Here is a 12,130-nt window from a genome sequence, read left to right as displayed (position 1 = left end):
TAAGCGTGCCGGCTACGAGCTGCATGTCTATGATGATTACCGGGTCGAACTTAACATGATGCTATTTTGGTTGTGGGGTGGGGTGGGGACAGGGAGGCCAAATTAATCATGGGGGAGGCTAAGTCGGGTATTTTTTATTGGAATTTTAAACGAAGCTGGGGAAAAGAACGGTCGGATTATACTGGCGCTCCCGGCTGGTAAGCACATCAAAATACTGAATGCCCGGCACCCTGCTGACACCACCGAGCTGGCAAAGTTCTGTTGGCTTCAAACTTCTCAAGTTCACTCCCTATTTTATTTCAATTAAAATTCCCCTATAAATGGTCACATATTGCTACGATCACGTAGCATGTTTGTGTAAATGTTCAACTGTTCCGTCCAGGATATGCCGAAGCCATGCTAAATGAGTAGATACGGCTTTCTTCCAAACTGCCTGGGCCAACGATTCGGCTCATATTTCACAGGCCACCATCAAATAAAAGCCGTATCTACAAGATACGGCTTTCTTCCTGACTTATCAGTTCCACATTCTTTGTTTGAAATTTTGTATAAATGCCGTATCTGCCAAATTTAAGGATACGGCTTTCTTCCTGCGTGTTTTGCTATCCCTGATGTAACAAATCCGTTTTTGAATTTTTATATTATATATAATATGTTCATTTTTGAGTGTACACACGTTTGAGCAGTACCATTAAACGCATCATGAAAAGAGCTTTCCAACGATATCAAAAACGAAAAATCGATAAAAATGCGACTTACGGCTTTTTTCCTCCCGACGGCAGCATTATTCGGATGCTGACCTCTGACCTCATGCTGACCTGATACTTGATTGGTAATGGGTCAGCTGAACGGTTCAAGTCACAATAACTCAGCAATGCGCCCTTCGCTGGCGACCTAGTTGCCTTGCATAGACGACAAGAGTTGTTGCGACAGCAAAAACTTGTTACTGGCCGCATTTCGGCAAAAAGCGGTATCCAATAGTCGGTGTAACGTGTTGCAATGGCAGATGACAAAGGCAGGCATGGAGACAAGGCAACGATATATTACACTGTTTATACGTATAGCATTTTGTGCTGTCTCAGCCTATTTCTGTACCGGCTAAATACATATGGGCAGGGTTACGTCCAAACCTTCCACAATAAGTCCACAGCATATGACTTTGATTCTTTATAACCAAGCATGGTGCGAGTGATGCAAATCGCCACAGTTCGAAAAGTAACGCAGAAACGGTCGCTAAAAGCCACAATCAGCAACTGCAATCTGCACTTGCATTCACCCACCCACATCAATTCATCTTCAAATGATATATTGCAAAACAACTTAACCTACATACCAACAAAACATTGCAAAAAATCGTCTTATCATGCTGTGGAGAAAAGGCAGATATATGGCCGTCTGGCAACAACTGATGCTATTTGATAAATCTGGTCCTGGCATTCAGGAGGTGATTCAGCGCGGTCTCACACGTACAGAGTGATAGTTTGACCTTTCCAAATCGTGTGTGGAGCCGGTTTGATGATTTCTGAAAACATGCAAATACAGCTTTCCATAGCTGGCATGCCAACATGATTCCATATGAAAGCGTTGGCACGAGGCAACTCAGGGCGAGCATCGACGTTAAAAACAAGTGATATAACACCGGGTGATTTTTCAACAGTAGCTTCAACTGAGTGGATGCATTTTGAAAGGGCTATGTACATTTTGGGCCATCAAAAATGTGAGCCCCTACGAGGAACTTGCTCATGAATGCGCGCCAGAAACAAGTGAAATGCCGACAACCATATTTAGATATCGATATTCACCCTCATGCAAATGTTCATGACATTGCGCGCCTTGTACCGCACCGAATAAAATCAATAGGAACATCCGCTAGCAATTGACCAACAGACAGAATATACACTGGAAAAGCTAAGGAAGCCATTTTTCGTATCAACAAAGCAAAGTAAAACGAGGCAAAGGCAATTTTTTCAAAGTATTCTTAGCGTAACTTTTCCCAAATGTCCTCTAATAAGGCATAAATATGTATAGAGCATAAATGTAGTACGATGTACGATGAAGTGGAAAAAGAAGTAGCAAATATTCCCAACAGACATAAAACATCATTAAATATTCCCAACAGACATAAAGCGTCATATTTTAGAGCCATAGCCCATAAGACAAAGGTAGCCTAGGATCGAAGCAACCCTTCCCGGTGAGACCAAAGGACCGGGACAGAAATGCTCTTGCAGGTCACACCTCTCACAGATAGACAGGACAGGACTGACCTGTCGGATGGCCTCAGACTCCTGGTGCTCGAGGTCGAGTTTCTGTTGCCGCAGTTCGGACAGCTGCCGGTACGTCATACGCCTCTGGTCCTTCAGACGGCGGCACATCTGACAAAGACGAGGGAAGGAGGGGTCAAACATATAAAACAGCTCACCCAGCTAGGTTTGGCCAAGGGACGCAGGAAGCGACACGCAGTTATACATGAACTGAATCGTTTTAAGTATAAGTGACAGCGATTAACAGCTCCTGCAACATTGAACAAAATGATTGGCACATTGATAATGTGTCGTTCTTAGTTACTCTTACTTATACACGCTCGATATAGGTTGGGTGTGATATCTAAATATGCATATGCCCAGCCAAGTCTGATGGAATTTCCGGGAAAATATGATCATTGTGATAGTGCAACGCTTCGATAGACCACTGACTATGCTATAACACTTCCTGACATACCTTACCCCACAACACACTCGAGTATCGAGGGAGACATCCGTATCAGTTACACCAAATCAACAGCAATATCTGACCTTGGCAAACAGACAGACCTCGATCGAAATGCCATTGCCGATAATATCAAAGAGCCGTGCAATCGCACACGCCATTTTTGCGTCTCAATGATACAATCGTCATTGAATTGAGCGTCTGTAGGCATCAGTTCTGAGTACATCGTCAACAATAAATGGAACACCTTAAATCCTATCTCCCATAACGTCATTGTTAGGTCAGGTGACAATAACGACTCCTATCGCATTACAAGCTAGCGCCAAATGTTGACAGACGCGGCACACATAGGTACTCGATTGAAGCTCAACGCCAAGACACGAGGCCGCTGCATTCTGGCGCGGCTCGTAGCTGTCACACAAGGGACCGACAGACATCCTTTCAGGCCAGCCTAAAAGCCAGTCCACAACTGTTCAGATGCGCCCTTTAAACTCTAGTCATCCGGAGACTCGGTTATCATAACCCTTCAAATCGTGAACCGTCCCGGGCTGGCTCCAAGAGAATGGAACATAACATCCGCACGGCACCAGTGCCTTATGATGGCACTCCCCACATGATTCGTTACGACGCCGCCACTTTACAAACAGGGTGTGGGCTTCCCCAGAGGTCAGCCGTAGTTCCAGGGGTTAGTCGTCTCCCAAAGTTGCTTCCTCCATCTCTATACTCACTCCTGGGTACTTTCCATCTCAAACCCCAGGTGTTTGAGAACCCTGACGCGACCCAACCCAGAGAAACTCGCCCTCTCTCTTCCAGAAATCCCCGCGGCGCGTACCTGTGATGATTCTAAGTTTCAATGTCGCCCACTCCGCATCACTCACCGACTCCTCAATCCCTCGGGTCTCACCTCACGGTCATCATCGGTGGTATCGCTGAACGACCGACTGTGACGGACCATCTCATCCCCAGAGTTCGACTCGACGTCATCCCTCCAGCTGACGCGCGCAGAGCCACCCTCCTCCTCTGCCGGAGTCGACAGCGACCCGGGCAGCTCCGACTCTGAGGGCGCGCGGCCGTCGGTCTGCAGGCCGGGGAGGGGCGACTCGACGGGCGGCCGCGACGGCAGCTGCTGGTAGACGTTACCGAGTCGCTGCCGATGCTGCAGTTCGGCGGCCGCGCGACGCGTCTCCTCGTCCATACCCGTGTTCACGTACCCGCCGCCCACCGCCTGGACGGAAGCGGGGGGGGGGGGGGGTTAGTCATTGGTCAGACGTGTTGTATGACACCTTCACTGTTCACACTGATGTGATGGGGAGAATGAAGAGCTGGTCACTGCTCTGGTGGACATATTTTTTTCTGGGGCACTTCTGAATACACAAACGATAAGATGGCTGGTTTCTGGTTTAGTGTGGAGAAATGGGGAGATCCACTAGGGCAAACAATTAGCATTGATCTTAGCATTACTCAAGCATTACTCCAAGCATTACCTACTCCAGTAATGCATTACTTAGCATTACTCCAGCTGCTGCAACAAGTAAATGGGGAGATCTTTTGACTACTGGAGGGGATGAGGAAAATAATGAAAATCAATGGCGATGAGATGAGCGAGATGGTTATTCTGAGGGGCGATTGTGGAGGGGGGGGGGTTGTTACAGCTGGAGGGGAACACGGGAATTGATCAGTAATTCAGTAGTGAGGAGGGTTGACGGTATTGGAGAGGGCGAGGCGAGCGAAACGATGATTATCAGTATCAAATGGTATTTCACTGGATCGGTAGCCGCACGAGAACAGCTGCCACGATAAAAGTGAACAGTTGCAGTGATCAAAGAGTTCCTTTCCAAATAATCTGCTGTTTGGTTTCAAACGAAGTTCGCTGGTAATGACTGCAGTTTCAACAAGTGCTTGAATAATGCTAAGATCAATGTTTGCCACAGTGAATTTATTGCGCAAACAAAACGAAGATTCGCACTGATCTGAACGGGAGTCGGCATTCTTATTAATCCAAACGAGATGCCTATCCAATTCTCCATCTCACTCCTAATTGAACCGAACTATCAATTAACCAAACTAATGAATAGGTCGAATTCCTCTAAACGGGAGGGCAATTATTCCTTCAAGCTGACTCTCTCCCGTGCTGGCCCTCCTTCCAAGCTTACCACGCCCTCTTTCACTCACCGGTAGAAAGACGAGATCATCGTTCTGGAAGCTGGGGTCCAGGGGCAGTCCCCGCATGTACTCCTCGTTGACAAACTGCAGGCCGCGGCCGTCCGAGCCGTTCACCATGCCACCGGAGTGGAGCGGCGCGCGCGGCGGCGGGGTCGGCAGCGGCACCGGCGGCGGCGGAACCATGTACACCGCGCCGGCCGTCGACACCGGTGGGCTCGCCTCGCGGCCGGCGCCGTCCAGACGCTCGCGCTGCACCGTGGTGCGGATCCGGGTGCGGGGGCTCTGCGGGTAGTGGACGAAGCTGACGTTCTCGTAGGGACTGCGGACGTCGGCTGCTGCGGCTGCCGCCGGGCTCAGCTCGTCCTCGGAGGCGGAGCGGCGCCGCGGCTCCGGCGGAGTGTCCGCGCCCGGGGAGCCCAGCCGGCGGTCCCGCGGCAGAGAGCCGTTCGTCTTGATCCTGCCGGCGGCGACAACACAGTGGAGTCAGTGGAGGGGACGGAACACACTGCTGTACTGCGCTACTGCAAACGCCTGGGCACGTCCAGCCGACACCAGGCCAGTGGAGGGGACGGAAACACACTGAGGTACTGAGCGCTTAAGCACACGTTCAGCCGGGATACTGTATTCCCCGCTGCTTATGTTACACATGCATATGTACATACAACACCAGTGCTCAGCCAAGTGAAGTCACCCAACTGAAATCAACACCACAAGCCGTCACCATTTACATTCTCCTATAACCTGCAACACACCAACACCGCACAACACCACACTGGCCCCCACATACACAACGTTACACCTAACCCGTTCACTGCAATGGACTGAGAGCGCCAGGAGTGCGCAGTCGCGACCCACCCCGACCACGGACGTGACGTCACGATAGCCGTGCCGCCGCACGTCCGTGACCGTGACGTGACCGGACGTGAGCCACGTCACATGGGATGACCCCTGACCTCCAGGCTACCCTGTGGCTATTCCCAGTTGGGCATGGGCGTAAACTGTACCAGGTATGATCACAAGCGAATTATCAAATGCATGACATGCAAATGTAGGATTTAGTTTTGAGGGAGTGACTGGCCATTCGGTTCATGTAATATGGAAAGTAGGCTTTCATGGAAAGGGTGAGTCAGCCGCATATGCACATGTTCGCATCAGCATATGACAGTTTTTACAAGCCAGTGACACCATTTCGCTTGCATCGCACTGTGCAGAATGCATGCTGCACCCTGCATTATTCCCCATGGGGTGATACCACGTGCAACGAAAAGTGGCCTCCTCCCAGCCGCATGGAATTGAACAAACAAACAACGAATGAACATCACTGGCCCCAGCCTGCGGGAACACGAATGCAGACAGGGTCAGACAGAGAGGCTCTACGCCGATCTCAATGCCAAGCCACGGAGGGCCCCATCATCATCATACCAAGAGGCCACCTCCCCCACCCCCAGACCCTACGCTTGTCCCCCAGCATACCTTCTATGCGCTACTGCCGGCGAGTCGGGCGGCCGGGCGGCGGGGCCGGAGAGCGGCCCGCCGGCCATCTGACTGTCGTACTCGGCGCACATGTGTAGGATCTCGTCCAGACGCGACTGCTCCAGCTGCTGCAGGGCGTCGGCCGAGTCCGGGTGGTCCTGAGACACCTGGGAGTGAGAGAAGAGGGAGGCGGAGGTTAGGGAGAGTGGGGGACAGCGGACGGGTCAACAGTCTCAATATACACTGAGGTCAACATACGCACACTATGCACTGGTGCTAGTGGTGACCTAGAGAGCACCAACCTTCAATTCCTGACGGGAACTTTGGGATTCAGTGAAGTGTTTGAGTTGGACACAAGTACAACGTGCGAAAATGCGCAAAATCACGTTCTTTTACAATTACCATGATCACTGATCTTTGTCATTACGTAACAAGATTAACATAAACAGTCAGCCGATAAACTCCAGTCAGCTGATATACTCTAGTCGGCTCATTTTGCGACATATGAAGACTGTAACTGAGAAATCACTAGCAGATATCTAAACCAGTGGTCGATAAACTTATGACATTCGAGTACCAGCATAGCCATCATCTGATGATCAGTACCGCATAACCGTGCAGTATCAGCATATCGCGAGATCATACCACCGGTTAACCGACCAAGAGAACGAGACGCAGCAGCACTATCCAATATCCATTTCATCAGCAGATCGTCTGTTTCTGAGACCCATACCGAGACGGAGGCGCGGTACCAAGGCCTCACCGCCCGAGCCAAGAGATGTAGATCAATGCAGTGGCAAGCGGGACGTCTGCCCACCATCATCAGACGGCCATGGCCATCCAAATCTATCGCTCGGTCGTCAGCGCTAGAGCGCCAGCGAGGACGTAATTGCAGCCACCAATCATCGCCGTTAGATTATTTGCACGAGCACGGTCACTGTGCAGGCCGTGCGCACGGTCCACCCGAGATATCACCATCGACAGACTGTAAGCCACCGGTCCGGGGAGCCTGGCAGAGCAGGGCGGGCCGGGCGGACGGCAGTGGGCTGACCTCGACTGCAGCTCTGCCGGGGAGCGGGCGGGCGCAATCCAGGCATATCGGATTCAGTGATCGGCCCGGAACGGAGCGGAGCAGAGGAGAGGGCGCGTGGAAGAGGGGAGAGAGGTCACTGGCCCGGGTGCGTGCTCACGCACAGGCAGAGCCGGCCGTTCCTGCAGCGTGCAAAGCCGATGTATTACATGGAACAGGCTTTCGCGATGGCCGGGAATGTTAACGAGCGGCCATCTGGTCACAGTGCTGGCGCGTGGAGACGAACAGGCCAGCCGACGCAGTCGTGGATGACCTGTGACGTCAAACGTGAAATAACGCTGGAGTGGAGAGCCAATTGGCAGCATGCTGACATATTTCCATTGCAATAAACAGCTGCCCGCAGCACGCTGACATATTTCCATTGCGATAAACAGCTGCCCAAGAGAGTGAGAAAGGAAGATCGAAGGGAGATGTCTCTCAGCAGACTGTTTCTGCCACCATCGCGCCAGTCGCCGTGACTGGCGCGCCCACCCCGCTGATCGGGTGTCTGGGTCAGAGCGCAGGACCGTACCAGGGCGTCTGCAGTCACCGCGTCACATGTGCTGAGCGCATCATGGGACGCCTCCGCCGCCCGCTATGAAAATAACCACGGCCGGCGGTCAGGTCGGCGGCATGTCAGTAAACACATTCCGTCACTGTTCCACAGACGTGTCGGCACATCTTCCCGAGCGTAACGCACCACCGCAAACGGCGCTCGACGGCCGCAGCGCCTCCCACCTTCTGTTCCGGTCGGCATTCCAGCTAGCCGACCTGACGGCGTCGCTGCAGAGCAGCTCTGAATCAATCTTAAGTCCCTGGATGGCAATTCAACGCAGCGCGTCGTTACATTATGGAACGATGCATCTGTCTAATGTCCATCCTTGTCAAGACCGCGGGGGTCCGGGTTTGCAGCGAAACGCATCACGGTCCCAGGGGTGCAGTCAGTCAGCTCGGGAGGAGGGACGGCCTCGTCTGCGGACAGACCCACAACTCACCCACTGAGGAGTCCGCCTGACGCCGCCGAGCCGAGATGGCTAGACGGCACAAACATGCACCCACACATAGACAGAGACGGACAGACGGAGCGACGTCGTCCGGTGTACGGTGACTGGGAGCGACACGCCACTACCTGAGATGGACGGCACGACACACTGTACTGCAGCCTACGGCACTGCGCGGCCCGGCGCGGCACAGTAAAGCACGACACCAGGGGCGGATCCAGAAAATCTCCAAGGGAGGGGCCATTAGAAACCAGGAGGCCCCCCCATAATCCCACCTGTTGGAGGCCCCATCTTCCCACTTGTTGGGCCCCCCCCCCAAAAAAACTGCGTCTATTGAGCTTATCTAGCTGTTCAGGCAACATCTCAACATCTGTGCAGGCTTGGAGGCCCTCTGTGCAGGTTAGGAGGCCCTGTAAAAGTGGTCATCTCTGTGAGTATAAGAGACCTCCAAGTTATGAAAAGCTTTACCAATCTTCTAACAAAGAAGTCTTCTCAGCTAGTCTTCTAAGAAATAACTAAGTGGGTAGGTTAAAAAAAAACTCATCGGATTTCGGCCACTTTATTTTCAGGAGGCCCCTTTTCAGCTTTTTAACTTTTTAACTTTTTATTTAATTTTTGAAAAAAATTGGCTAAGGGGGGGGGCCATGGCCCCCATGCCCCCCCCCCTTGTATCCGCGCCTGCACGACACCCTACACCAAACTGCGCGGCACTGCACCTGGTCCAGCACACTGCACTGCGCGGGACGGCGCTACACTGCACTGATCGCTCTGCACAGAGTCGCAACAGCACTTCTCAAGCTGTCACCGTCTCGCACCGCCCCACGCGTAAGCACTCTGTGACCGTACGGTCCCACACCTTCACAGCACGCACGTGGGAGCTGCTCTGGTCACCGTCGTGGCCCCGAGACCGTCGAGCGTCGTCTCACACCGTGCCCGGCCGCTCGGAGGACGAGATAGCGCCGATGGCGGCAGGTGTTGACGTACCGGGACGACCTTTGGCCGAGACTATCGGTCATACGGCTATAGTGGTACCGAGGCGCCAACGGTCTGCCTTCTGGGGGGCGGGGCCGGGGAGGAGGAGGGGAAGATGGGTGGGGGGGGGGAGGTGGGCGAACAGCTGGTAGGTGACGGAGGTGAGAAATGGAGTTGGGCAAAGGGTGTGACAGTAATGTGACACTGGATGTGACAGTGGTGTGACAGGAGTCCACAGAGGTCGGTGGGTTCAGCAGGGATCGCTGGCAGAGCGGTAGAGCAGGTGAGGAAAAATGTGAATCGAGTCTCATCCAGAGAGACAGTATAGTTCACCCACGTTTGCCAGCCCCTTACGGATTAGTTTCAACGGACAAATCAGCAGCAGCACAGGCCAGTTTCCAATGAAAAATTGCGATGACCATCGCCAGCGGTCACTGAAATCAACAGCAGCAGCAGCGCCGAGCAGCCTGAACATGCGGCCGTGCTGAGAAACCGAATTCCTCTCATCGCTTATACAATAGAACCCGAAACAGCGATCACACCTTGCGTTTCCGTGCTGACCTCTTCTTGTAGTGTTCTCGATTGAATTGAGATAGTCACTAGGTAATGTCACAGAAGGTTTCGAATCCGGCGATGTTAGTGTAAATTCAAACATCTCCGATCCTGAATTGAGACAAACTCTGGCCCCAGACACCAAAGAGGCGTTGCAGGCGCCGGCGCCGAAGCACGCTTTTTCTGTTCTCATATGTAAATAGCCCAATAACTTCAGCCGATCCTCTAAACAGTACTCCCCGATCCGCCCATAGGTACTCTCAGCGCAGATTCCCTCCCTCATTCAGGGACACACCTCACGCAGCGGCACACTGGCAAACACCGTACCGTCCGTACACGTGGTGATATCTCCACCACCCGCCAGACCTAATTTGTCCGCGGGCTGATAGCGATAGCACCGTCAACACCGCCAACTGTCGGCCACCGCCGCCGGCGCGCCCACAGTCCCGGCATAGTTTGTCGTGCAATCAGGCAGATAGTCAGTGGTCACATGGAGGCTACGCCGAGGCGCCAACAGAGGTTTTCCCTGGGGTGAGGTCGGTGAGGACGAAACAGATGCCGGCGAATGGTCCATCTAGGCCGACCCACCTCAGTGAGAAGCCATCAGAAATTAGCCGAGATTAGCTCGAGATGGGCCGTATTCACGACAGATAGCGCTCTAAGAACTATCTCCTGTGTCGGTTCCGAGTAATTGTTGACTTCGCCCAGTTCCAAGTAGCTCAACACAATCTGCGTCGTTCATTCACTACAAATGCTCCTTGTGACGGATGAATGACCTCTCAAGTGCGCGCTATCAACGAGTGGTACACAGCGCGACGGAAATAGCCGAACTCTGTGGGCTAAATCGCGGGCCAACAAGGATTGAAGAAATTCGGAGCAGACCAGCGAGGCGCAGCGGGAGAGATACGCTTTGAGTACCCCGGAGACTGAGAACCAGTCCCGTTCGAAGATGACAGAATATATAAAAGATTGCCAATGGTAGTGGTAGCAGGCGAAAGAAAAATAACGAGCGGAAAGATCGGCAACCAATAAAGAAGACCACATGCAGATAGCTAAACACACGCTCGTCAGATTTGTAACCCGCTCGACGGACGAATCGACAGATGAACAGACACATTGACGTGTGGCAAACGAACGGTGTGGCAAGTGACAAACGGAGGAGCCGACAGACACACAGGACATGCAACACGGAGACCAATACGCAGAGTGGTCGGTCCAGCGCACTCAGAAGTCAGGACAGAGCAGGGATAGAACACAGAGCGGCTGCAAGCGACGGGTAACAACACTGTCCCGGGACAACGGAACGGCGCCTGCAGGTCGTGTCACACGTACCGTGCTGCAGACGGACGGCTGCTCCCGGTCACCGCCCTGCGCCGCCGCCGCCGCCGCCGCCGCCGCCCGGGCCGCCGCGGCCGTCGGCGGCACGTTGTCGTACGGTGACGGGGGCGGCGCGGCGCGGGGCGGCGGCAGGGTGCGTGCTGCCGGCGCCGGCCCCGCAGGACGCTCCAGCCGAGTGTAGAGGTACTCGCCAGTGAAGGGGCCCTCGGAGGCCGGCTGGCGGGGTGGTTTGGGCGGCGGCAGCTGGAGACGAGGAGACACCGGGGGGCCGCCACCGCCGCCAGACTCGCCCATGTGGTAGTACTCGGGGTTGTCCAGCGCTGCCGGAGGAGCAGAAGGGACGCGTCAATAAGACAGCGGGGTTACCGGGGCGGAGCTCAAACACAAACATCAACACAATGAGAACGAGAGGCGGACAAAGACGGAAGAATGTCAGTAACAAGGGGAATAAGACTGCTGACGGCGAACAACCGCGCACCAAGGCATTAGGGCCACTAGTGAAGTGGCAAGCGCTAACCCACATTACACAGACAACTGCCCACAAAGCAAAATACTATGTCCAGTGGCATGGTGAGACGAAAATGATTGAACATTGATCCTGTCGGTACTGTCGGAACACCTTATATGGTGTACGGACAGAGTGAGTACCGGTGCCGGCTGAACGGGGACGCGTCAGCGGCCGCTGACGGACAGGACTGCACCATGCAGACCGGTGAGTCACCACTCACAATCGGTCAATAAATCACGTCTGGACGCCAGCCGGACCGCTCACAACACGGCGCGTCCGCCATCGAAGGACGTGTGCACCGTCTGAATGTCACAGCGCACCTGCACGTCCCCACGGACGGCGCCGGAC

At 53.6% G+C, this 12,130-nt stretch overlaps 1 protein-coding gene across 3 annotated transcripts in view; it reads right to left on the bottom strand.

The window, feature by feature from the left end:
* The window catches only part of LOC122369620 (pleckstrin homology-like domain family B member 1), a 76,884-nt gene that overhangs the window by 49,703 nt on the left and 15,051 nt on the right, over window positions 1–12,130 (bottom strand). For all 3 annotated transcript variants that reach the window (XM_043344503.1, XM_043344504.1, XM_043344505.1), the window contains 5 exons: window positions 11,269–11,594; window positions 6,343–6,509; window positions 4,879–5,326; window positions 3,611–3,931; window positions 2,265–2,372 (listed from right to left, as the gene is read on the bottom strand). In XM_043344503.1, the coding sequence (XP_043200438.1) occupies window positions 2,265–2,372; window positions 3,611–3,931; window positions 4,879–5,326; window positions 6,343–6,509; window positions 11,269–11,594 (1,370 nt within the window). The remainder of the gene's footprint in view (window positions 1–2,264; window positions 2,373–3,610; window positions 3,932–4,878; window positions 5,327–6,342; window positions 6,510–11,268; window positions 11,595–12,130) is intronic.

This window comes from Amphibalanus amphitrite, unplaced genomic scaffold (genome assembly GCF_019059575.1).
Source record: "Amphibalanus amphitrite isolate SeventyFive unplaced genomic scaffold, NRLGWU_Aamphi_draft 001056F_arrow, whole genome shotgun sequence".
NCBI classification, from domain to species: domain Eukaryota; kingdom Metazoa; phylum Arthropoda; class Thecostraca; order Balanomorpha; family Balanidae; genus Amphibalanus; species Amphibalanus amphitrite.
Note: the sequence above shows the minus strand (reverse complement) of the source record. Positions and strands in the feature narration are given on the sequence as shown.